This window comes from Aulonocara sp. 'chitande type north' Nkhata Bay, linkage group LG17, assembly GCF_057382095.1.
Source record: "Aulonocara sp. 'chitande type north' Nkhata Bay isolate Kocher_YH1m ecotype deep benthic linkage group LG17, A_spYH_male_GT1.1, whole genome shotgun sequence".
Classification (NCBI taxonomy): Eukaryota; Metazoa; Chordata; class Actinopteri; order Cichliformes; family Cichlidae; genus Aulonocara; species Aulonocara sp. 'chitande type north' Nkhata Bay.
Window position 1 is genome coordinate 16,907,934 of NC_141360.1, and position 27,031 is coordinate 16,934,964.

The window sequence follows — 27,031 nt, forward strand, 5'->3', positions numbered from 1 at the left end:
TCAATGTCGTAATTCGGACAGCTTGTGATCTAATGATAAATAATGTTCTTTTACTAAAACTTAGAGACCAGCCGTTCCAAACAGATTCCAGTTTGTAATAATGTAGCTCTCCACTGGAGAAATCCTGCACTCCACTCGAGCTGCACTCACCCCAAGCTACTTAGGAGTTGCTTGGGAGGTAGAGAAGGAGGTACAGCAGGTCATCTACTAATTGGAAGGTCGATGGTTTGATCTCTGGCTGCTTCCAGTCTGCATGCAAAAATGTTTGTGGACAAGATACTAACCACAAGTTGTTCTCTGATGTATTCATCAGAGTATGGATGTGAGTGTTGTATAAAAAGAACTTGAATAGAAAAAGTGCTGGTGTGAATGAGGTGCTTTGAGTGCGCAGGGAGATTAGAAAACTGCTATGTTGGACTGTTTTCTCTCGGGTCCCCTCCCCAATCACATCATTTTGTACTGCTGTGTACAAAACGATGTGAGTTTTTACAGATAATTAGGAGATTTTCTGGATCAAAAACAACGGCATCCATCCCACTTTGGATGGATGGAGCAGCTGTCATTTGTGGAAATCTGAAAAGCCCCCCAACCGGAATAATCATAATAATGCAGTCTTACATGCTTACATGCCTCTCTGCTGCTCTGTCTCCTTGAAGGAGGAAGTTCATTGTCACACTGATACTTTCTACTTTTAGCCATTTCTGCTTCTCCTGACACAAAAATGAAGTTCATTGAGCTGCTTGTAATTCAGAAGTAAGATATACACAAGTTTTACGGTTATTTCCAACAGAAAGACTGCTGCCATGATGGACACATGCAGACCCGCTTGTAACTCAAGCTCTAGTAAAACTACTCAAAGCTCCCGCTTAACAAGAAACTAGATCAAGTTGTAAACATATGCGAGCCATGTATCAGGGCTTGCCGTCGGCTGAAGACTTAACCGTATCGCGGCTGTGGCTGTCGCAACTGTAAACAGTTCACGACAAGCCGTATTCCAAGTAGCGCAGCGAGTCCCCACGTGAATACGGGAAAGTTTCACGTCTGGGTGCTTCTTTTTAAGAAGTTTTAGCTCCGTTAAGTGCTGCGGCAGTAACACGGACCCTGTACGGAAGGCGGGACCGGCAGGATGCTGTATCTGATCGGTCTGGGGCTCGGAGACGCCACAGACATTACAGTGAAGGGTTTACAGGCGGTGAAGAGCTGCTCCAGAGTTTACCTGGAGGCCTACACATCCATTCTCACCGTGGGCAAAGAGGCGCTGGTGAGTCCGGAGCATTACGACCCGGAGGATTTGGACCAGAGCTGAAATGAAAGCTCGTCCCAGGAGAGGAGCTGCTTGTTTTGGCTGTAGGACTGATTCAGAACTAGGAAGAAATGTCTTACTTTTTACATAAGAACTGGGTTTCAGTACGTGTTACTCGAAGACATCATATGATTTACAATGAGTAATTATAGTAAATCAAAAGGATGAATCCCGTCGGGTTTTTTAACTGCATATTCAGACCTGGGTCCTGAATTGGATAATTCAATGAATTAATTTCAACAAATAAATGTAATTTCTTGCTTTCTTCAGACGATCGGTGTACGATTAGAGATGTCTAATGTCTCTCATATTAATTTATCTAGGACTTCCTCACATTTTGATCAAATTAATACCACAAGCTCAATGTCCTCATTCTCACCTGTAAATGCTAACAATCTGGAAGAAATTATTCATCACTTAAATCTTGCATCTCTTTACTTGATCCCATCCACAACAAATTGTTCAAATCTGTATCTCACTGTTTTACAAATGATGTAGTACGTATTATAAGCAGTTCTCTACAGACTAGCATTTTCATTGTTTCTATTAAATATACTTTAATTACTCCGATTCTCAAGAATAATAACTTAGACCCACTGGTTATTAATATTTATAGACATAATATTTTCTAATCTAAGAAATTATTTGGAAAACTGTGTTTTTTTGCTGGGACATGTCGGTCCTGCTGACTCAGAAAGTCCCTGCTGAATTGTGCTGCAGGAGAGCTGCCAAAAGTGTCCCTACATGATCTGCATGCTGGAGGAAGTGCAGAGTGTAGTCGTGGAGACCAAATTCAGGGTCTGATTCGTCCACGGGGGGGGCGGGTCCAAAGATCCGGAGTATGGGCAGACTGGAGATCCCGGCAGAATCTTCTCCACCAGCCTGTGGAAGTGCAGGCTGTTCATGATGAAGGCCACAATACTCCGACCCCTCCAGATGCCGATGCCTGATCTGTCTGTCTTTGCCGATGAACTTCTATGGATGAGTCTGCATATATAGGTTTAAAATCCTAGAGCGCCAGGCCAGCTTCTTGGCTGACTCCGTGCTGCTGATGTGATGGTAGGACGGGAAGCACCCTGCGCTCCAGCGGACGATCGCGGAGGACTCTAAGAAGTAGGCTCGGCTCTGCTCCAGCACGACCTTCTGACCCCCATGAGTGTGCAGCGTCAGCTCCCAGCTCACATTCAGGTTCCTGAGCACCCACTCATGCTGCCAGGGCAGCACGGTGTATGGGCTGATGTCTCTCTATGCAGATGACACCCAACTTTATCAGTCCTTAAAGCCAGATAACACACACCAGTTAGTTAAGCTGCAGGAATGTCTTCAAGACATAAAGACCTGGATGACCTCTAATTTCCTGTTCTGAATTCAGATAAAGTTATTGTATGCGGCCCTAAAACCTTCGAAATATGTAACCATATGCTTACTCTGGATGTCATTGCCTTAGCCTCCAGTAACACTGTGAGGAATCTTGGAGTTGTATTTGACAACGACATGTCCTTCAGAGCACAGCCCAAGGTGCAGTCAGCAGGTTACTCAATTGATCCCCAGCTGCTCCAGTCCACATGTCAAAGTATTCTTGGGCATGATACTAAAGAGCGAGTTGCCCTCCAGTTATCATCGGAGTGTGAGTGGGTGCATATGACTAAAAGAAAGTGTTTAGGTATAGACTAAAGTTGAGTATGAATGTGGGCCTGTGTGATTGGGTAAATGAGACTTGTAGAAAGTGATCTGAACGCTTCAATTAGTACTTTGTAATCACCAGTCCATCCATCTTTTGCTTATTCAATGCAGGGTCTCAGGAGAGTGAGAACTAAATAGAAAATGAACATCTACTTGAATAGTACGTGTCTGCTCTTAGTATTCTTGTTAAAATATCCTAACAGTATATTCCTTTGCTTCAGGAGGAGTACTATGGGAAGCAGCTGATCCTGGCAGACAGAGATCTAGTTGAACAAGGAGCTGATCAAATCCTGGAGGATGCAGATGTCACTGATGTGGCATTTCTGGTGGTGGGCGACCCATTTGGGTGAGTCACAGTGTTTCTGGACTGTGTAAGCAACAGCTCCAATTGATCCCACAGATCTGAAGTATGCTCTGTCAGCACACGCACTGTAGTGGGGAGCAGCAGAGGAAGATAAAACCACAGAGTTTGTGTCAGAGCAGAGTTTTTACATTTCAGCAGATTTCTGCCCAAAGCCACATTATTCCTCTCAGACATAATAACAGAGTGCTGAGCAGCTCGCCTGCTGAATGGAATATACAAGCTCTATAGTCTTGTCCGTGGGAATTTCAGACTCGGTTTTTCATCAAAAAAACACGGGTTCTTTTTTGGCCCACTGAAAACTATAATGAAGCTTTTTTTCATCACACTGAGGTTTGACCTGTCCGTGACCTCAGCATCTATACATTACTCTGTCATTCAGTCTGTCCAACACAACACTGGGGAAAACCTGTTATCTTCATAGGTTAGTTTACTGTAATAATAATGAGTCAACTCATTGTCAGCTAGTTTGCTGTTACATAGGCACCAGGCATATAGCAGCTGAATAGATTTTGTGTATTTTATAAGAAAAGGCTGCCCTTGTTTTCTGTGTCTTTCTGCAGAGCCACCACACACAGTGACCTAGTGCTGAGAGCAGTGAATGCTGGGATACCATACAAAGTCATTCACAATGCCTCCGTCATGAATGCAGTGGGCTGCTGTGGTTTGCAGGTAATTATTTCCTGAACTGAGTCTGTGAAGCAGAACTTCCAAACACAGGCTCAAACACATCCACTTTCTTTTTCTGCATTTTTTTAAACTTCTTTATATTTTTCCACCTAGTGGCAAGCAACAACAATAATGTAATGATTCCATGGGGGACTAAAGTCCAGAGATGAAACTGGTTTGAAAATGCAGGAAGAAAAGCTGCTGTTTATGTGTGTAGCCTGATGGTTTCTACTCTGTTCACTGCATAGGAGTCAGTGCTGATAATAGAAGGAATAGAGTCACTGTGACTCCAGTGCTGGGAGTCCTCAGTGGCTTTTGGCTGCTTTCGGGGTTTTTTTTTTTTTTTGGGGGGGGGGGTGCAGAAGTGACCATATTTGGATGCAGGGTGGAGAGTTGTCAGCTAATGTTTTCACAGTTGTCAATCAAAACACCTTTCCCTAACTTGAAGACATAATGAAAATGAAAAGGCGGGTTTAAAAAATAAATGAACTGTATTCTCTTCACTATCGCTCCTCTGTGCATGTCCAAACCTTCTTAGCCATGTTGCTCAAACCTTCTGTCTAAACTGCTCAACCAGAGCTGGCCAGAGAGTGCCTGGTGGCCAGGCCTTAGCCTCTGGGGCCCGGCCAGGTAAAGCAACCGAAAAAGACTTTGCTAGAATCACTTGGAAGCAGACTCAAACTGTCAGCCCAACTCAGAAAGGGAAGGTGGTGCTCCACTTACATTCTGTTTAGTGGGGGTGGGGTGTAGCTGACTTCAACTGTGGACATAGTATTCTGTATTGGAAGCAGAGTCTGGGAATGAGAGAGATGACCTGGTCATCACTAGCAGCAAGGTTAATGAGACAGTTAAATAGTCCTTGGTGGCAGCTCCCCTGTAGTGCAGGGCCTTCCTGGTCTTTTCCTGTGTGTTATGAATAAATCTTTTTTGGGGGGTACCGGTACTGGTTTTATTTTGTTGTATTTATCCGCGAAACCTTAAAGGGCAGTCCGTGAAAATATTGTCGGACATAAACCGGTCCGTGGCACAAAAGAGACCTGGTGTGGGTGACCGGTCTGGTAGCTGTGCTGCTCCTGGGTGAGTGCGGGGTGGGCTTGGTGACTTGGAGTTCTGGGGGTGTACCACCTCCATGCTCTGGTTCTGGCTAGGCCCCGGGGGCTTGGGTCCTAGCTGGTGTTTTGACGGGGTTTTGGGTTGCTGCATGCACTGGGGCCTGGCCGTGGCCCTTTGGTGCATTGGTGGAACTGGGGGCCTCTTTAGCTGGCAGGGAGTGTTTTTGCCATCTTTTTGAAGGTGCTCTCTACTTTTGAGGAGACCACGCTGCAGGCAGAGAGGGGGGGGGGGAATCTACCAGAGTTGCAGGGTGGACTCAACCTGGGTATCTAGATTAGAGATTAGATTAGATGAAACTTTAAAAATCCCTCAGGTGGGTTCCTCTGGGAAATTCAGTTTCCAGTAACACAGCACCGACAGAAGTTGCATGTTACAGATACATTGTCAGCTGTCTTATGTAGTCTGGTGTAGTGTCCGAGCCTGGTAGCTCGGGTGTGTACTGGCTTGCTCCTGGCACCTGCTTGCAGGGCTTGGGCCCCTGGCTCTGTCTGGCCCCCGCTGGGGGGTGGGATGTCCTTGGGTCTCAAGTCTCTGGGCCAAGAGCTCGGTCTGCTCTGGCGTAGCTGGCTGCTTGTGGAGGGTGCGGGCTCATCGTGGCAGCCCCCATGGTGCTTCCCCTGGAGGAGTTGTTCATGATTGACAAGCAAAGCTTGGGTTTGACTGTAAAGTCAAGAATCTGTCATCCTTTCTAAGCCTACTAATGACCATCATTTCCAAAAGGGATTAAGCCCATTGAGTCACCAGAATAGTGTTTACTGCGGTGACAGATCAGGAGAGCTGGTTTTTATGCAACTGAAGGAGTTGGAAACCACTTCCATTTTTTTGCACAATCTGTGTTTGTATTTGTGTCATGAGTGCAGCTGCAGCTCATGACGAACCTTTTTGTCACAGTAAACACCTCTCAATAATTCCATCTCATCAATAACTGAACTGTCAGAGCAGCCAATCATAGAGCAGAACCCAGCTGCAGCTCCTCCTCCTGCAAACATGCAAAGATTAGCATTAATGTAAAGACAGCATTTCCAGTGGGAGTAGTTAATATGCTAATGAGAAAGGACACATGCAAATGAGCTCTATTCCTTCCTCTAGGTGCTATGCACTCACACTCACAACTGGAGTCCTTCAGGGCTTTTCTCTATAAAACAAACAGTACATTAATTTTCTTGATGGTGTTTTATTTATAGATAAAACTAATAATAATCAGCAAAAAACATTTATCCAAGAACAGCTCTTCAGAATTTCACTGTTCAGCACCTTTCAGACATGAGCTCTTTTGTGTTAATTTGCATTCAGTCACATTAGCACATGCACATTAGGACTCTGTCTCTTTTTTGCATCTTGAGTTGCTAGTGGCAGATGGTGCCCCCTGCTGATTGGTTCTGCCGGAGTTCTCTTCTCGATTTTAAAAAAAGAAGAAAAAAAAAAGAGTTCTTCTTTCCCACCTCTACCAAGTGCTGTTCATAGGACATTGTTTGACTGTTGGGTATTCTATCTATGTAAAACTGATTAACAACGCCCTCTGTTATTAAGCATTGGCTAGTATCTTGATGTGTGTTCAGTCAGGTCCAGGCACGTTTATAGAAAGGTAAAAAAAGAATTGCAATTTTGCTTCTGTAACCCACCACGGAGGATTGTAAACCAAGTTTTCCAGTCTTTCTAAAGGTCATTCAGAGTGTTTCTCTGGGCATTAGCTGCTTCTTTTTATTATTATTATTAATTTTCAGTCCAGTTCTTGTACCTAAACCATTTTCAAATGGTTTTTTGTTGTTACGCCACCCAATCATTCAAAAATGTAAAGCACTTAAGAGCCAGTGTTGTGTCTACACATAAGAAACAACTTACCAAAGAACCACTTTTTAATTGCATCTTTAGGAACTTTGTTACTAGCAGTGTGTCGCAAAAGCACATCATTTGCTCTCATTTCTCGAATCTAGTTGAATCTACAAAGGAAAAAAAAAGACTTGACAGAACCAAAAAAAGCACTGTCGTATAGATGTCATATGTAATATCCTTGGAGGGGCTGCCATCTTGATGAGGCTTATTTTCCCAAAAGTCTTGGGGATCTTCAAGATGTTTTTGGCAAACACAAGCCTTTGTGTGCTTTTTGGTCAGCAGTGGTTTTCTTCTTGGAACTCTCCCATGAATGCCATTCTTGCCCAGTCTCATTCTTATTGTTAAATCATGAACTCTAACCTTAACTGAGAGGAGTGAGGCCTGCAGTTCTTTAGATGTTGTTCTGGGTTTTTTATGAAGGTTTACCACTTTTCTCCATTTGTGGATAATAAGTCTCACTTTGGTTCTCTGGAGTCCACAAGCCTTATGAATGGCTTTATAATCCTTTCCATACTGATAGATGTCAATGATTTTATTTGTCCTATTCTTATGTTCCCTTTTGTATGATGTTTTCCCTTTTGAGACCATCAAGCCTATTTCACTTTGTTAGACATTTAAATGATTTCCAGATTCAAAAAGTCTGGCAGTATTTCAGAATGGGTGAAGTTGAGCTCAACTTTCCAAAAAATGTAGCTAATTGCAGTTAATTCATGATTTAACAAAGGGGTCATATAAATGGGAAGTATCTGACATTAAACTTAGTTTGGAGTTCCACACTTAAGAGCCAGTGTTGTGTCTACACATAAGAGACAACTTGGCAAAGAACCACTTTTTAATTGCATCTTTAGGAACTTTGTTACTAGCAGCGTGGCGCAAAAGTGCTAGAACCAATTCTATTTACATTTTACATGTAAGGCAGTATTAGAAGAAGGCAGCACAACATGCTTTATCTGTCCATAAAACCAGGTGGCACACAGTAATTAGTTAAACTGCATTAATATCTTAAAGATATAAAGACATGGATGGCTTCCAATTTCCTGCTTCTAAAACCAGACAAATATGAGGTTATTGTACTCAGCCCTAAAAATCCAAAAACGTGATGTCTAACCAGACACCTGCTCTGGATGGCATTACTTTGGCCTCCAGTAACAATGTGAGGACTCATGGAGTCATTTTTGAGGAAATGTACTTCAGTGTGCATATTAAAACTTCCAGAAAAGTCTTCAGTTGATCCAAAGTGCTGCAGCACTGACAGGGATAAGAAAGAGAGCGCCTATATTGGCTTCTCTTCATTGATTCTGTGTTAAACCCAAATCAAATTTATAATCCTTCTCCTCATATATTATCACCCCAGTAGAACACTTCCCTCTTGGAGTGCAAGAGATTTCTAGGTAGAAAAACATGAAAGGGAGGCAGAGCCTCCAGCTTTCAGACCCCTCTTCTGTGGAACCAGCTCCTAGTTTGGATTTGCTTGGATTTGCTCCCAACCGGTCATGGCAGATGGGTCCTCTCCCTGAACCTGGAGCTGTTCGAGTCTATCCCAGCTACCATAGGGCGAGAGGCAGGGTACACCCTAGACAGGTTGCCAGTCTGACACAGGGCTATAAATAACTGAATTAAATTTTATTTATTTATCATCAACCATTTTTGAGCAGTGCAGGATTATCTTGACCGAGAATTGAACAAAAAGTCGGCCAACATCCAAAGAACTATGGTGAACTATTCATGAAGACTACTTAACAAAATTAGAAGAAATGTTGTCTAACAGTTCAGTCTGTTGAAGAATAAAGGTGGTCATACCAAATATTGACTTTCAAGCTTTGAGACTTGAAACAAAACGTTAGCGTATATACTATATTTCTACTTATGTTTGCACCTTTGAAGAAACAACTGCACTTGTTTCCCGGTGTCCTAGCACAGTATAAGTGCGTTGAGGATAATTTAATTATAAAGAAATAACCCAAGACTTCTGCGCATGACTGCATAGTGCCCCATTTTTCAGTCTCAAAAGTATTTGGACAAACTAACACAATTTTAAATGGTAAAAATGGTAAATGGCCTGTATTTGTATAGCGCTTTACTAGTCCCTAAGGACCCCAAAGCACTTTACACAACCAGTCATCCACCCATTCACACACACATTCACACACTGGTGATGGCAGCTACATTGTAGCCACAGCCACCCTGGGGCGCGCTGACAGAGGCATCCAGTTTCTTTGGCTTTAGAAACTCTTGTTACTTTTGCAGTTTACTTTGGTTCATTGTCCATTTGTTATGTGAAGTTCTGTGCAATCAGTTTGTAGTTTTAGTTGTATCCAAGCCGATCGTACAGAAAGTCCTGTACACTTCACAATTCATCCTACCACTTCCAAAACAGTTAACTGGTTCCACTGGTAGCTGTACATGCCCATTAAATAACACTGCCACCTCCATGCTTTTCTGTTCCCGTCCTTCTGGTATGAGTTCATCTTGGTTTCATTTTTTCTGAACTTCACTGGCTCTTTTAGATGTTTTCTGCAAAGTCTAATCTGTTTCTCTGTTTTTCCATTCAAGACATTGATATCGCTACCTCCAGGAGTATGTTTATGTTTTTTAACCAGCGAAATACAAAAATGTCAATCAACCATTTTACAGTCTCATATTTGACTATACACTTGCTTACATTATCACATTGTGAGGGCTCGCTTCCTTTTGAGGGACAAGAAACTGTGATTCTCCTGGAAATAGCTGTTGGGGAAAAAGCCCTTTGATGTGATGGAAACATGTGTTTGTCTGTGTGTGTTTCAGTTGTATAATTTTGGAGAAACGGTGTCTGTAGTGTTTTGGACAGAGACGTGGAGACCAGAGAGCTTCTATGACAAAATTTGTAAAAACCGAACAGCTGGACTGCACACACTCTGTCTGCTGGGTGAGGCTTGCACACAAACACAGACAAATCTCCTAAAATAAAATCCACAATATCCAAGATAAAATTATAATGTAAAACAAAAAAATAGGATAATAGAATACAATTATTTATATTTGAAACAAAAACCGATACCACTGAAATTTCATGTTATTTTCTAAACTGAATTGAAATCATTTCATTAACAAAGTAGAAAAATATATATATCCAAGAAAAGTAGTACAATTTAGTAAAAAATAATGATGAAAGAAGGCATTTTAACATAAAACGTATTAAAAATGTAAAACATTATTGAAAATATGCAAACAAAAGGTCTGAATCAAAACACAGTCATTGTGAATTAATCTGAAATAATGCTGATGGCCATCTGAGGCTCTTTTATTTTTTTCTGTAATGAATATTTAAAACACACCCACTCACCAGCAGGTCATCCACCTCCCACTGGACTCCTAATTTATGGGCGTTTGGGGCATTTGGGGTCCCTGGGATGATTGATGCTGGTGTCCGTACCTCATCTATTACTTCTCCACACACACATTTACAAAAGAGCACGGCCATGTTTTTTGACTTCACAAACACGGCAGGACACCCAGATGAGCCATTTATTTATTTCAAGAATTCACTATGATTTTGGACATTTTTAACATAATAGGGAATTATTCATAAGTAAGTAAAACAGCAACAGTGATGAAAAAAGCTGCGTCATAATTAAAAGAGATTATTTACAGACACTGCACATCTTAAAATAGAGCATTAAATAAAATATTACGAAAATAACAGCCATACTGTTACGTGATCGGTGAGATTTCTCGTTAGCTGACAGAAAATAATAAGATTTTGCTGAAATGTTTCACCCTACTTTAGATTTTTAGTTGGCCAGAAGGGCAGGTTTCATGGAAACCCAAGTTTGTGAATGCGATGAATCAAGAATAGGGCGACACAGGAGCTTCAAATTGATACCATAGGTGTATTTATTTAAATAATCAGTGACCTTGACCTCAAGGTCAGAGGTTTTCTTAAAATTGTGTGAGTGAGATAACTCGGGAACAAGGTGACATATTTTAGAAATTTGTACTATGGGTGTGTGAGGGATGGCACTGGCGGTCGACAGCATTTTTTTATATAATGTTTTTTTGTAATGTTATGTGGTTTGTTGTCGAAACCTCAAGAACCTTCAGTCTGCAATATGACAGAAATTGTTTATTTGTAAATTGGTAACTGGGTAGCTGTGGCTCAGGAGGTAGAGCAGTACTACTACTGTCCATGGATGCACTCATTAGAGTGAGAATGTTAGATAGAAAGCACTTAGGCACAGAAAAAGTGCTTGTATGACTCGGTGAATGAGGGTTGTACTTGAAGTGCTCTTAGTGCTCAACCAGAGTATTAAAACGCTCTATAAAAACCAGTCCATTTACCAGAATACTTACTTACATTCTTATCCATCCATTCTCTCCTGCTTAATTAATTTCCTGTGCTTGATTCTAGTAAAAATAAAAGCATGGTTTGGAAATGTTTTGTAAATTCTGTACTGTGCTTGCATGGTGCTTTTCTAGTTTGACCACTCAAAGCATTTTTTTTTTACCACAAGCCTCATTTACCCAACACACACACAAACACTTTTTTCTGCCTAAGTGCTTTCTATCTAACATTAACACACTCACAGTAATGTGTGCATCCGTGGCAACTTGGGTTTGACATGCAAATCGACGAGCCAGGGATTGAACTACCAACTTCCCAACCCACTCTGTTCCCTGAGCCGCATCCATTTTTAACGGGTGAGAATTTTTATTTAAAATAAAACTGACACATTTCTGTGCGATATTTTACATTGGATATTAATTTAAAAGGATATTAGAAAAATACAAACGGTAGATTTTTTGTTTTTTTAAATCAAATGGTTTCTTGGGACTGTTGGGATGTAAGTGCACGTTTAGTTCTGAGATTAAAAGTAAAAACAGTGCGAGATGTGTTTAATACAGTTTTCTTCTTCTTTTGTTTTTATTGTTAGATATTAAAGTCAAAGAGCAGAGCATCGAGAACATGATGAGGTAAGAATCAGATCCAGATCACATCCACAACCACCTCTGGAGTGTTAGAGATCTCACCATGTGAGGTCTGTTATTTTTTGACTTAACCCTCAGTCAGCATTTGTCAGAACCAGAAACCCAGACCATGTCCACATGACGTTTTTGCCTGGCTTATCTGCGTAGCAACTTAATCAAAAAGATTATAGATGACATCTTATTTCATAGTGTATTCTTCACGTGCTCTATCAAAAGCACATTCTCTGCTGATTCACCCACTAATTACATTCACAGTATTCACTTACTGTGTCTTTAGGGATTCGCTATCTTAGCTCAGCTCGTTACCGACTCGCTAGCAGCATGGCCTCTTCACCTCCTGCACTTTCCTGTTCATCATGTTAGATGTTTAGTTACTCCTCAGCCTCCTTTAGTAATAACGATACTTGTAATGATTATAGCCTGTTTGCAGCTCCAGGATCACTGAATGGCAGACCCGGCTTTGCACACTCGGAAAAAACCCGTAGGGCTAACACAGAGACAACTACTTGCCATTTAGATTCACCAAGGACAGGATTCAGGGGACAGACACTATCTCTACTTTTAAAATTAGGCTTAAAATGTTCCTTTTTGATTAAGAACATAGTTAGGGCTGGATCAGTGACCCAAAATCCTCCCTTAGTTATGCTGCAACAGGTGTAGGCTGCTGGGGGATTCCCATGATGCATTGAGTATTTCTTCTTCAGTCACCTTTCTGGCTCAGTATGTGTTAATAGACCTCTCTGCATTGAATCATTACTTATTATTAATCTCTGGCTCTCTTCCACTGCATGCGTTTTGTTCCGTCTTCCTCCCCTGAGCTCGGTTCTACTGGAAGTTTCTTCCTGTTAGCTTTTCCTTCCCACTGTTGCCAAAGTGCTTGCTCATGGGGGGGGGGGGGGGGGGGGTGTGTATCATATGCTTGTTGGATCTTTCTTATTATTGTAGGGTCTACCTTAATATATTAAGCGTCTTGAGGCGGCTGTGATTTGGCGCTGTATAAATAAAATTGAATTGAATGACTAATTATTTGTGAACTGATCAATTGGCTTAAATCTGTGACTCTCCACCACTTGGCCTTAGAACTGAAAAAGCTCCTCAGATTAGAGGTGAAGCATCTTCGGGATATTTAAAGAAGTTCAGTGGTTTTTCAAGGTGATCAGGAGACCACATAAAGTTTGGAGATCAGTAGCAACTCTGCAGAAAGTTGGTGACCTCTGTGCAGTATGTATCTCAGTATCCATTATTTTGTTATAATAGCACTAACAGCTGATCGTGTAACATTTAGTAACAAGGAATTTTCACCACTGGACTTGTTGGAAAGGTGCCATCCTATCACGGTACACTCTGGGATTCACAGAGCTCCTGTGACCCATTCTTTCACAAATGTTTGTAGGTGTTTGATTTTATAAACCTGTGCCCATGAACACCTGAACTCAATGATTTTAGACGTGTGACTGAATACTTTTGGTAATATAGCATAGTTTCAAAGTTTTCTTGCACAGATGTGAAGGTTTGAATTAAAGGAGAATGACATGTGGTTAAAGTGAATCTTTGGTTACTGATTTTAGAGGGAAGAAGATCTACGAGCCTCCTCGCTTCATGACAGTCAACCAGGCTGCAGATCAGCTAATACAGGTCATCCAAAGGAGGAAGGAGGAGGGCGAGGAGTTGGGTGAGTCGTACCTGACATGCGAGTACTTTCTATCAATCCCATATTTGTTCAGATTGAAGTTCTGGTACAGTCATCAGGTAGAAGGAAAACGATAATCAAGTTTACAAAAAATATTGTAGTACTGTGTTTTATCTTTAGGATATTCTGAACCACGACTTAGGAGAACCAGTAGCATGCTAACAGTCTTGAAAGTCATGTGTCTGATTGGACCACTCCATCTTTCCTTAAAGAGCCAGTCAGCTGTGTTCGCTGCAGCTCTCAAACTCATGAGTCTTTGCCCCCCCTTTTCCAGGCATGACGGAGGACACAGTGTGCGTTGGCGTGGCCCGACTCGGCTCTGACGAACAAAAGATCCGTGTAGGAACATTAAATCAGCTGGTGTCATGTGACCTCGGTGCTCCACTCCATTCGCTGGTCATCACCGGTCGACTCCACCCGTTGGAGGTGGACATGCTGCGAGTAAATGCAGAACCAAACGCACTGGAAAACCTGCACATGATTGACAGCTCAACCTACACCTCTTGACACACTTGTTCACCTGCTTGTCTACAACTACCATTAGTGACACACTATATAATCCCAGGCCCCAAATGGTAAATTAAACTGCACCCTGAGGCAGACCTTGAGCCTTCCCAATTAACTTTTTTGTTGTTATGTGATAAAAACAGCCATACAAGGCTGAGTCATTAGTCAGGATTCAGTGGCATTAATATTAAGCATTTCCCTAATTCCCAAACTCTGAATCTTTTTGGGGCCAAAAATGTTCCCTAACTGTGATGGATTTAAAGTAATCCTCACAAAGAAGTCACAAACACAGATGCAGAAAAAATGAATTAAAGTAATATATTTTAAAAAAAAAAAACATTTGAAGGAGGCAGGAAATATGTTTGAACTCAGCTCCAACTTGTGATCATTTCATGTTAAACCTGCATGTTTCCACTCGTGCAGAGGCACCGCTGTTTACAATTCTGATATTAAAACCAAGTACAAATATTACTGCACGTGAAGTGAGAGCTTTTCTTTCCATAGGGCTCCAGTCCTCCTGCAGCTGTTTAATTAACTCAGTTCTATAATCAGTACTACAGATGTGATTATGAATAATCATTCTTAGAGAACCAGATTTATTTATTACAGCTGTAATAAATATTTATTTTTTTAAAAGAAAAAAAAAAAAGGCTTAAATCCACTGGTCGGTCACATGGTTTGGCACATACAGAGTGACTTCACACGTACTGTCAACCAATCAAGTCTGAGCAGTGATGTCAGAGGTGCTGGAAGGGGCTCAGATTGTCTCATGTCAAAGGCACTTACCCATAATTCTTTGTGGGAGGGGCAGAATTTCCACTGTGAGCAGGATTATTATTATTATTTTTATTTTGGGTGGGGCTGTTTTAGTTCATCAGTTCTGAGAGCCCCCCCCCTATTCCAGTCTGTGCTGTGGTGACTGTCGGGGTCAGAAGTCACCTGCAGAAGTAGACTGAATGCGATTGGTCCCAAGTGTAGTGGAATATTAGCAGCTTCTACATGGCAGCTGTGTCGATCTGAACATACAGCTGCCGAACTCCTGCCTGTGGAGACAAAACCATTCATCGTGGCTGAATACTATGTTGACATCCTACTACCATCAAACCATCAATACTGCTACTGAAAGTAAAGTTTGTAAGAATGGTGCTGCTGACACAACCCTACATCTACAACTTCAACTGCCACCAGGTACAGTGTACTTGAATGAAGCTGTGTTTAGGTACCTGCGTGAAGATGTGGTGTGTCTGGCTAAGGATCCAGCGGGTGTCAGCGTCAGGGGCGACCAGCAGCTTTAATGTTCCGATATAAACATCAGTACACAGAGTCCAGAAGTGAGGCTCCTGCAGATTATACACTCCCTGCAGTTGCTGCACCTGGCCACAACAAAACAAACATCAGACTTGTCCACTCCATTCAAGGGCTTGAGGTACAATTACCTTCTTAAATTAGTGCTACAATTGTTACTACTACTACTAAAACAAATGATTACTTACTAATGATAGTATCAAGAAATGTACAGTTTATACGCTAAAATACATATTTACAGAATCTATTCAGTGGCACCTTTGGTTTCTATTGTCATGAACTGCCAGAACCTGCAACAAGTAAAGAACTGGTTCTTATTCCACTAACTGCATCCTAAGACGATCTGTGCAAAATCAGACTTCCAGGAAATGCAGCTGCATACACTTTTAAATTATTAATTTGTCAAGTAACTGACAAAGTACATCAAAATCTAACTTTATGCTAAATACTGATGTTTGCTCAGTTCCTACCTCTTCTTTGAACATTGAGTATGGTCACTACTCACCCTCTGGTAGCACTCTGGTAGGGCATGGTCTAGTGAAAATGGAGTTCTCTGCATCAGAATCCCAATAGACTCCTTCAGTAACGGTACCACACTGAGGATCAAATGATAGAAGAGAGAAAGTTTAGAAAGTAGAGAGTCTTGTTTTTTTTTAGTTACATTGTGCCAGTTCCTAACAACAGCCACCTCACGGCACTCTGCATTGTAAGACCCCACAATTTTGGAGAAAAACATTCCAGCAGTCAGACTATGAGTAAGCAGTGACAGAATCAAGGAAGAACTCCCCTTTAACACAAGGAAAACTCCAGCAGAACCAGGATCAGGAGACAAAAGTCAAAGATGTAACATAACAGGAAAACAAGGGAGGACAAAAAAAAAAAAAAAACTTGCAATACTGTTCCACTGCTGTGCAAGAATACACTCGTGCAAACATCCATGCCACTAGTCAACTAATTTTGAAATCATAGTCCAAGTCCAAGTTGTGGTGCATGTACCATGAACCACAGTTCAAAATTGTAGAGATTCTTAAGATGGGTCCGAGTTTAACTCATTTGCAGAATCTGTAGATTTACAACTGAAGTTCAGCTCCATGATGAGTTTGACTTTCCAGCTGCAGAAACCTGATACCTGCAGTTATGTGAAGGCCTCTCAGCTAACCACAGCACCACTCTGCTGACTCTTTAAATTGGCAGCTGTGCTCACTTCCAGCATATCAAACCACATCAGCACACATGAACTCCATTTATCTTGGATTTCTGGGAAATCTGACCACTGCATTCACATTCAGAAGACCAGCGATTCGAGAACAGACTCCAGGACTGTATAAAGGACAATACCAGTGGTTTGGCATGTTGGCTTCCATTAAATACTAATTGGACATTCTTTACATTAGTGGAAACCATTTTCCAAAGAGTCTGTCAGTTTTTGATTGATTTTCTTTCTTCCAGGCAGATGTTGTTTCCAGCTTGTTTTTCTCTGGAATTCGACTTTAGAGCTGAAACCTGATTGATAATCCATAAGCTCTAGTAGTCAATGAGGAGGATCTGTAAGATGTTAAGGAATGTCTGCTATCATCTGAAGGAAATGAGCTTCTCTAACATATGTTTCTGATAAGACAAAGTTACACATCATGAGCACTACTAAAGAATGTAAAATACTCAAGAGATCATTAAAAGAGAAACCAAAAAAAAAAGGTTCTCACAGTCCTGCAGTGACTTCAGGCCTGAATCTGGGTTTTCATTATTAGAGAGTGGTTCACTTCTTTTTGGCGTACATCACTGTTATGCCACAGACCAGATCCGACCCAAGAACAGTTCATGTTCCAGATAGGAAAATGTGAAGTAATCACCTACTGACCCATCAGCTCCCTTAGATCTTCGGGTGGATACAGTTACTGCCTAAAAGTTTTAAAGACCAAGTATTTGCCTTTAACTGATGGAAATTAAGTAATATAGATTACTGGGTGGTAAGGTGGAACAGTGGTTAGCGTTGCTGTTTCACAGGAAGAAGGTTCCTGGCTTGAATCTTTGCTTAGGCTTTCCTATGAGTAATGTTAGCTTAATTTGTGATTTTAAATTGGTCATGGATATGAGGTCAAGTGCTTATGATATAGAGAATACAATGGTTAATAACTTTAATTTAAAGCACTCTGAGTGGTCAGCAAGACTAGAAGAGTCCTTTATAAAGGCTCAAAAGCACTATATAAAACTCATGGAAGGGAATATTACTTGCTGTTAAATGTTCATAGAAACTGAGCATTTAACAGTGTTTCCTGAAAACCCTCGTCTTATCACTTCATGATAACATTTAAATTTACAATAAATAATTACACAGCAGTGCAGAGTAGTTTTAGTCACAGTAGATGTCTTTCTTAAAGTGCTGTAACTAAGTTTAAGGATATAATCATCCACAGTTATCTTCTTCAATTCCTTGTACCAACACAGAGCAGAGCAGCTGCACTAACACTACTCCAACAGAGGTCGATTATCTCGTTAATAATTTTACCCCTTCACTACGTATGACTCTGGATGCTGTAGCTCCTGTGAAAAAGACAGCCTGACTAGTATTTGACTCCCTGGTATAACCCTCAAAAGCGCACCTTAAAGTAGACAACTCAAAAGCTGGAGAGAAAATGGCATATCACAAATTTAGAAGATGATCATTTAGCCTGGAGGAATAGTTTGCCGCTTTATAAAAAACCCTCCGTAAAGCTAGAACAGCTTGATTGATTGATTGAAGAAAATAAGAACGACCCTAGGTTTCTCCTCAGCACTGAAGTCAGGCTGACAAAAAGTCAGAGCTCTGTTGAGTCAGCCAGTCCCTTGACGTTGACTAGCAATGACTTCATGAATTTCTTGACAAATAAACTTTACAGTCCATGTACTGATCTTAAAACGGAACACCTACACTGTGCTTCCTGACCCCACATCAAATTTGCACGTAGAATAAAGCTTTTGTTTGATATTTGTTTGATATTTAATCTCAAAACAGCTCTGAGTCTGCAGCAAAGGATCTAAACTGAAATTGTCAGGAGCAGGTTGTGTTCAGAGTTTTAGTTTAAAAATCAGCTGGGAGTGCCACATTTTCACTGTTTCTTTTATTTACGGCAGGTTTTAAGCTTATTATAGATTCTCTGCTAGGGGAATATGTTTTATATGTGCAGCTTCTTAAGCTGTTCCTTTCTAAAACCGTTGGGTGAAGCTCAAACTGTGTGCTGCACTGTTAAAGGAAGGTCTGTTTATTCATTTGGTGAATTTGAAAATGTATAAATGTTGTTATATGTGATTCTAATCTGCTGAAACACAGGACACACATCAAGTTAATCAAATTAAATTGTTCAAAATTAATTTCACTTTGATATGCATCAAACTGAGGGAATTTTCACATCTAATTTATCAGGCTGGGATACTACTGGGATGATACTGGGACAGTAAGTTTCACAGCTCAAATGTGCAGCCATCATCTTAGAAATCAACAGCAGCACTGAGAGAAAACTCCGTGATAAAATAATTAACTAGAATTAAAATGTTTATTTCACTGCACTGTGCACTAAATCATCCGATCATGGGCATGTACACACATGTATTCGGGTGTCTTCTACTGTGCGTATTTTGCCCTGTTACTGTCCCCAAGTGGTCGCAGCAGGTCGCTGCCTCTCCCTGAGTCCATTTCTGCCAGAGGTCTTTCCTGTTAAAAGGGAGCTTATCCTTCTCACTGTCATCTGATTGTTCTGGTTTTCCCTCTACTACTGTAGGGTCTTTAACTTGCAATATAAAGCACTTTGAGGCAACTGTTGTGACACTATGTAAATGAAACTGAATATAAAATACCAGAGTAAAAAAAAGGCACAGTATTACTGTCCAGACCAATACTGGCTGATCAAATCACTTTACGAATTACTGGCAATTTCTGCTGTAGCGTTAAGTCTAGGCCACAGTTTTTGTATTCTCAGTAACACAAAAAAATCATCACTTCAGTATAAGAAATAATAATAATAGCATCAATATAAGGACTCACATATGTCAGCAAATCGCTGACTACAATGACGTGAGGGGCATGCACATAGAAGTTGAAAAAAGTCCAGCATTTTATTTGTTTCTATCAGCTGGCAGCATGTGTAAAACACCAGCACATACTTAACCCATATGCACTAGCACACGCAGAAATGGCAGCAACGACGGCAGCCATTTCTGTAGGTTACATCATAGCTCTACGTAAATTCCCTGGCCAAGGCTAAATCAGACATTAAACAGTAAGAAGTGATAAGGAAGTATCACCTGACTCCAATGAGGATGGCGATCAGCATGGAGCAGATGGGATCGGCAATCATTAGATCATATTTCTGCATCAGCAGAGCGGAGATGATCACACCGACACTGCCCAAAGTGTCTGCAATAATATGCAACAGGACTCCTGGAACACAAAGATACAACACACATCGATACAGTTTTGATACATAGTCATCAGAATACAACAAGTTCAGACTAGTTTATGTAAGACAATGAAAAAGATACTAAAATAGGTTAAAAAATAAGTGCAGAAACTAATAATTCTAAATGGTTGGCATAAATTAAATTCTTCTAAAATACTACAAATCCAACTGTAAGTATAGTTACGAAATTAAGCTAAATAAAAAATAGAACAAACTGCTGCATGTACAGTGATGGAATCTAACATGTAGCGTGAAGTTCTCAAAGACTTACACTGGAGGAAATTTATAATTATACTCCTTCAGAGATAGCTAGTAATAACTGTAGTTACTGTACACCACTGTTAAATCTGACAGAATTACTTTCACAAATGTGACTGCTCAGGAGGAGGAGGTACTTTAGCTCTTTACTTAAGTAAAAGGAGCAGTGCAAAAGTTTGAAAGCACTCTGGTTTAAGTCCTGATCACTATTTATTTCCACAAGAAGGGCCAGAGCAGTCTTTTCTGAGGCGGCTGAGGTCTTAACATCTGTCGGACAATGCTAAGCAGTTTCCAGAATTGTGCTGTGACCAGTGCCATCCTCTATTCTGTTGCATGCTGGGGCAGCAGGCTGACACTTGCAGATGCCAACGGACTCAACAAACCGATCCACAAGACCAGTAGTGTTGTGGGGTGGAGGTGGGCTCTCTTAAGATGGTGTCGGCGAGGTGGATGTTGTCCAAGATAAGGACAATGCTGGACAATATCTCCCACCCACTTTATGACATGCTGGCCAGTCACAGGAGCACGTTCGGTAAGAAACTGAGATTACCCAAAATGCACCACTAAACGACACAGGAAATCATTCCTGCTTGTGATCCTCTTGCTGTACAATTCCTACATCTAAAGTACAAATAAACACTGCAATAGCACACACTTCCTATCACATCCTCTACAGAGAAAATAAAGTCGGTATGAAAGGGGGCACCATAATTTCAACTTTGTGTAACATACTGTGATAGTTATATATTAGAGCCATTTTAATTTATTAGAGATATTCTATAATATATTGTATTATTTAATATTGGTACTATTGCTATTATATGTATTAGTGTTCTTACTGTCTTGGAGCACATGTGACCACATAATTTTCTCGGGGATCAGAGGACAAATGTACAGGGTACCAAATGCTAAGATGATGAGGATGCTATATACTGCATGCTCAGAAGACACAGCGCTTTGGGAGCACTTTGGGAACGCCCCTCCACCCCAGTAGTTTAGTGTAGCACTGTGTGTGTGTGTGTGTGTGTGTTCATTTCTCACCCTGCAGGATCTGTTTGCTGGAGCCTTTTCCCGGCAGGTGTTGCAGTTCGTCTAAAAAGCAAAAAATAAATAAATAAATAAACGCAAAAAGTGAGGTTGGAGGAAGTCTGTACCACGCAGGTTTGTTTTACTACTAAATGAAAAACCGTGAGATTCTGATGGCAGTTTATTAAATCTACATGAGCATTCAAACATTTTTTTACAATATATCGTATTCACAAATTCACATACCATGCCTGTGCTAGATAGAAAGCTTTCTAACATTCACACACTGATGACGACACGGGCAGCACCTTTGGCATGCAGGCCGAGGCAGCCAGAGATCAAACCAACAATCATGTTCATGTTGTATAAAAATGACATCACGGGACGTGCGGCCACATTGCTATAATGACCCTCACGAGGTGGTCCTCAATTGTAATAGAAAATTAGCTGAGTCGAACTGAGCCAAGCCAATCTAAGTAGGTACTAAGGGAAAAGGGCTAGAAGTGTCTAAATTGTGTTTGTGGCATTCTCATGCAGCATTTTCCTTTGTCAGACTCTCACCATTATAGTGTGGTTCCTCGTGTCCTCCATGACTGTGCCAATCTGCGTGTTTGTCGTGGTGGTGATGTCCTCCATGACTGTGGCAATCTGCATGTTTGTCGTGGTGGTGATGTCCTCCATGACTGTGGCAATCTGCATGTTTGTCGTGGTGGTGATGTCCTCCATGACCGTGACCGTGACTTGTGCTACCATTAAACAGAGAGTGACTGTGTCCGTGGTCTGAGGATGGAGAAGAAGACGTCAGACAAGCAAAGATCTGCAGTGAAGTTGTACAAGGCTGCACTCGACCTGTGAGGTTCTGCACAGATGTATCAATGTTCTAGTGGCATGCAGCAACGTTTAACTGAGCCTGAGTTTAGTTCACTTGATTTACAGAGGGTCTACAGAGTTGCAGAGTCCCTATAAAAAGCTTCGAACATCTACCAGGTTTACAATATCAAAGTTTTAGAGACCTGCTTTAGTGTTTGGGTCTGCAGAACACATTTTAGAGAGTTGCAACAATAATGTAAAAATGAGACGTGTGGTTACATGTTGTATAGTTGCACTCAGATGCCTGATCTGTACAGGCTCTACTTGATTGAACAAAAGAAGCTATGAGGGTTCCACTCCAATAATGTCATTTATTTATTCCCAACTCCATTACAATGAGGCTTTTATGTGTAAAGCCCAGGAATCCATGAAAAATGTAGGATATAATGCTGGGTAGTTGACACTAAAGATGCCATATTCTAATTTGGCTGAGGTATGACTAAAACTTTCTGTGGAAAATGGCTGGTGAAGGTACAGCGTAACCGCAAACCTTTCTAACACCCCATGTCGTATCTGCGCTCTAGAAATGTAACTACACACTGGCATCAGTGCAGCCCGCACAGCTATGAATGCTGAAAACAACATCATTTTCACTGGATCCAAACTGCGGAATCGACTCAAAGCACTTCAAGAGCGGCAGAGACACTCTAGGCTCAATCCTTCAGGTGTATTACCTCCCTCTCCATGTGAGTGCCCATGTCCTCCATGCTGGAACGCAAAGATCCCGACCAGGTTCACCAGCAGACCGGCTACAGAGACAGGAAGCAACCGCTCATGGTGAACATCTGGAGGCTCTAGAGCTCTCTGACAAACAGAGACAGATGGTCACATGCTGGCAGGCGTATTTTCACTAAATTTCAGCATGCCCTGTTAAAGCTTAAGGTTATGTAACTACAAGAGTAAAAATGATTTGTTTCTACCCCAACTTTTGCAGTATTAGGAGAACTGATACAGCACACATGATCAGATGCAAAAACCTACACAAGGGACTCATTGTTCTTACCTTGTTTAATCAACTGGGTGATCTACTGTATATACTCTTGTTATATACTCAACAAAAGGCAAGTCTGACTGTGCTGTCCGATTTGTTGTTGTTGTTATAATAAATCCATCTATTCTCTTCCACTTATCCAATTCAGCATCACAGGGGGATGAAGCCTCATCTCAGCTGCCACAGAGTGAGACGAAGGGTACACCCTGGCAATTTAGAATCACCAATTAAACTAACCCAACTAATTGCATGTCTTTGGACTATGGTCCTTTTAGTAGAAATGGGTAGGGGATAACTGTTCTTGAGTACTGGTACTGAATATATTATTTGGCTCATCTGATAAAAGGATTTCCTCTGCTGAAGACTGACGGATGCGACTTTACTTCAGGTTAACTAAGCTCCATCATCATTCCTGCCATTATGTGTGTAATATGAAAAACCGTGTAGTGAAATTTTGTTATTTCATTGATTTGATCAGTTTTTATGGACAGTGACAGGAAATTCTTTTTTCCTTACATGGGTGCTAATAAATTGCACATAAGAATTATTTCTAGACTGAAGTAGTACCTCTCTGACAGTAATGAATCAGGGTGTGCAGATGTCGCAGCCATAGCTGGTCAATGTCATTTAAGCCATTATTTAACCTCGTTTACAGTGAATAAACCTAATCCAGAAAAGATTTGACTCAGAGTCAAAGAAAGATTGTTCGACTGGTTCTCACAGCAACCAATCAAACAATCTCATCAAATCGAAGGCTTTCTCCCTATAGGCTTCCATCCGCATGAAACTATTGATGCTGATGTTAAAGCTTTATGATTTTCATATCAGTAGACTGATCCCAAGTTGCTCTCTGATGCATTCAATGTAGTGTGAATGTTAGATACAAAGCACTTAGGTGTAGAAAAAAGCATTTGTGTCAATGGGTGAATGAGGCATGTTGTATAAAGCATTTTGAGTGCTCGAGTACAGAAAAACAAAAGAAGAACCACAAGAACCAGTTCTTTTAATCCATTATGTTGGCCTACTTGTAATGCTATAACAGGCACTGCATAATAAGCAGACACACCTTGTAGATGTGATGGTTAAACTTAGGTAAAGTGGCAAATGTGTTACCTCAACTCCTTCCGAGAAAATGAAGAAAGCAGTGAAGATGAGGAAGAGCCCATTGACAAAGCCTGCCAGAACCTCTGCTCTCACATAGCTGAGACACAGACAGGACACAGACGGATTAAACACACTGACTGTCAGTGAGAGACCAGAACAGAGCTCAGAGTGGATGTTCTCACCCGTAGGAGAAGCTATCGTTGGATCTCCACCTGGAGATGACGGAGGCTGCCAGACCTGCCAGCAGGGCAGTGCAGTCAAAAAACATGTGGAAAGAATCTGAGATCAGACCTAAACTGAACACATGACAAACATGTAAAGAGATTCATTAAGGAACAGGAGCATCTGAAAAGATTTTAATGCTGCCGCAGATAAAACGACGTTTTTAAATGGTTACGACACCCATCACCCTTTTCCTCTTTTTTTCTGTCACACATACACTACCAGTCAAAAGTTTGGACAAACCTTCTCATTTAATTGTTTTTGTTTATTTTCATGACTTTTAAATTGTAGATTCTCACTGAAGACATCAAAACTATGAATGAACACATTTGGAATTATGTAGCAAACAAAGAAAATGTGAAATAACTCTAAACATGTTTTACATTTTAGATTCAAAATAGCCACAGTTTTCTTTGATTACGGCTTTGCACACTCTTGGCATTCCCTCGATGAGTTTCATGAGGTTGTCACCTGAAATGGTTTTCCAACAGTCTTGAAGGAGTTCACAGAGAGGCTGAGATCTCTTCTCCTTGTTACGTTTCCTTAGTAGTGGTTTCTCTTCATGTGCAGGGAGCTCTGTTCCCTGCACATGTCCAAACCATCTGAGCCTTTCCCATGCAGCTGTGCTTCAGCGCTGGAATATTTTGAGTTTGGAAAGGCTGACTGATGATTTAATCCCTTACTTTTTCACTCTATTACTAGTTAATATTGTTCATTTTCCATCAGGTCACAGTATTTTCTCTCTGTAAATCCTGAAATAGTCAAAACGAATCATTCTTAGGTATAGACAGACAAATATTTATTCCCCTTTTCTTCTTCTGTTAACAGTAATAACAACAACGATGATGATAATAATAATAATAATAATAATATTAATAATAATGATGATTTGCTATTCATTTTGGGGGTATTTTTCAGGATGCACTTTTAGAAATATTGGGAAGATTTGGAAAGTTTGTGTAGTGTGGGTTGTGTATCTGCTGGCTAATGGCAACTTCTGCTTTCAGGTTAAAGACGTCCGACACTAACACACTCTGGCTTCCTCCATGCTAACACGAACACATACGTGGCACATCCTGAAAACAGCAGATTACACACACACGTACACTGCCTGATGCTAACGCTATGTTAGCCTACCTGTTACTCCAGATACCATACGTTAACTCTACAAAGGCGAAGGACAGGTTCAGACATAGGAAGAAGAACAGATTTCTGGAAGTTTTATCGGCGAGGATAGACCTACAAAAAGCACACAACAGTATGAAAACCAGCAGCACAGATCATAGCATGAGCCACAGACCGCAGACAAATCCCTGTCATCAACTCCTAGAAATTATATATACGTATAACTGTCGTTCAAGAACAAACCCTGAAGGCTGACAATCTTATAAAAAACATTTAATGCAGAGGAAGCTAACAGTGGCACAGATTCATTTAGGCTAGCCGGCCAGCAATAGGCTAGCAGCTTATCATTAGATGGCTCCCTTTTAGCCGCTATTAGCAGTGCGAAGATTACCTGAACCATCCGGAGAGTTTCAGCAGCAGGTTATACTTGGTCGGCTTATACTCGTCGTCTTTAATAGATAATGGTAACATTTTCACAACTGGAGACACACACTCACACACTCACTTGATAGTTTAGCTACGGAATGCTAACTGTCAATTTCCGGTTTGTGAGATTTCACAATAAGGCGTCATTGCTGTCACAGTTTGTGCTCGCCTGCCATAAGTAATGTTGAAATGATGATGATGAAGATGATGATGAAGATGAAGAGTACTATTATAATTATTGTCATTATGAATAGTAATAATAATAATAATAATAATAATAAATCAACTACACTGCAGTTTTGGAGAGATCACAACAATCACAATGGGATTTCTGTTATTGCTTTGTTGCTTGTTGCTAAAAATAAACAAATTTGGTGATATATAGTTTGGCTAAAACGAGTGGGAGACAATGGATAGTATAGAGCAGTTAATGTGTGAGCAGGTGAGTAGTGAGCAGGGGCGCTATAAAGTGGAGAAAAGTGATTCTAAGGGTTTGGCAACAAAGAATAGCATACAGCCAGGGTCTGACCCCACTTCCCCCTTTCTTATTTTGGTCCAGGTGCACGCGTACTGGTGGCTCAGTTAAAAGGGAAGACTGGATTTCAAAAAAGAAAAGAGGGACAAGTGGAAATTAAACTCATAGCGAAGTCCATATGAAAGAAATTGCTTAACTTTCCTGTTATTATTTAGTTTCATTTCTAATAGAAAACAATGTGTTTGAGTTGTTTTAGCATGTATTTGGTGCAGGCAGACTTTTGTACATATGTATACTAAATTACTTATCTAACAGATCAAACCTTTGGCTCAGGGTTAGCTGTACCACTCCCATCTCCACATATCCACACTGCTGACCAATACTGAAGCAGTAAAAGAATTACCTTTGTAACATTTTATAGATGAGAATTTAAATTTTCTTCCTTCCAAAAATCTATGGCCTCAAATCCCTGGTGATTTTTACGCTAAAACAGAGATGTTACTGTTGTTTATCTAAAATTAACTTATTGAAAAATTAAAACACAACTTTTTTCATCCATCTTTAGGATGAATGAAAATTCAAATCAAGAATCAAGAAATTACCTGGAAGGTAATATCTTTACAACCAACCAGTCCTTCCTGTTACACACCAGTATGTGTAAACTCACAG

At 40.8% G+C, this 27,031-nt stretch overlaps 2 protein-coding genes across 3 annotated transcripts; one reads left to right on the forward strand and one right to left on the reverse strand.

Moving 5' to 3' along the window:
* The first annotated feature begins 981 nt into the window (after nucleotides 1–981).
* dph5 (diphthamide biosynthesis 5) lies at nucleotides 982–14,776 on the forward strand. The gene is made up of 7 exons (XM_086268603.1): nucleotides 982–1,261; nucleotides 3,208–3,332; nucleotides 3,911–4,019; nucleotides 9,750–9,870; nucleotides 11,876–11,915; nucleotides 13,499–13,602; nucleotides 13,895–14,776. The coding sequence occupies exons 1-7, from the start codon at nucleotides 1,127–1,129 to the stop codon at nucleotides 14,125–14,127; spliced, it is 867 nt and encodes a 288-aa protein (XP_086124729.1). The 5' UTR covers nucleotides 982–1,126; the 3' UTR covers nucleotides 14,128–14,776.
* On the reverse strand, nucleotides 14,423–26,024 carry slc30a7 (solute carrier family 30 member 7). 2 transcript variants are annotated; one of them, XM_086268600.1, is made up of 11 exons: nucleotides 25,853–26,024; nucleotides 25,474–25,575; nucleotides 24,297–24,410; nucleotides 24,124–24,211; nucleotides 22,694–22,823; nucleotides 21,711–21,929; nucleotides 21,165–21,215; nucleotides 19,711–19,846; nucleotides 15,938–16,028; nucleotides 15,351–15,500; nucleotides 14,423–15,170 (listed from the first exon to the last, which is right to left on the reverse strand). In XM_086268600.1, exons 1-11 carry the CDS (start codon nucleotides 25,930–25,932, stop codon nucleotides 15,123–15,125), a joined length of 1,209 nt encoding a protein of 402 aa, XP_086124726.1. In that variant the 5' UTR covers nucleotides 25,933–26,024; the 3' UTR covers nucleotides 14,423–15,122. The 2 variants fall into 2 exon arrangements, with proteins under 2 accessions (XP_086124726.1, XP_086124727.1); XM_086268601.1 differs by having other exon boundaries at nucleotides 24,297–24,405; nucleotides 25,853–26,008.
* Between the last annotated feature and the right edge of the window lie 1,007 nt (nucleotides 26,025–27,031).

What these genes read in the sequence shown, in the direction of transcription:
- slc30a7 (XM_086268600.1), bottom strand. Translation starts at nt 25,932, where the DNA reads ATGTTACCATTATCTATTAAAGACGACGAGTATAAGCCGACCAAGTAT. An exon ending in TTTTCTCGGAAGGAGTTGAG is followed by an intron (nt 22,824 to 24,123) that starts GTAACACATTTG and finishes TCTGTTTGTCAG; the next exon opens with AGAGCTCTAGAGCCTCCAGA. An exon ending in CAGCAAACAGATCCTGCAGG is followed by an intron (nt 19,847 to 21,164) that starts GTGAGAAATGAA and finishes TTTGTGTTCCAG; the next exon opens with GAGTCCTGTTGCATATTATT.
- dph5 (XM_086268603.1), top strand. Translation starts at nt 1,127, where the DNA reads ATGCTGTATCTGATCGGTCTGGGGCTCGGAGACGCCACAGACATTACA. An exon ending in CCGTGGGCAAAGAGGCGCTG is followed by an intron (nt 1,262 to 3,207) that starts GTGAGTCCGGAG and finishes CCTTTGCTTCAG; the next exon opens with GAGGAGTACTATGGGAAGCA. An exon ending in TGGGCTGCTGTGGTTTGCAG is followed by an intron (nt 4,020 to 9,749) that starts GTAATTATTTCC and finishes TGTGTGTTTCAG; the next exon opens with TTGTATAATTTTGGAGAAAC.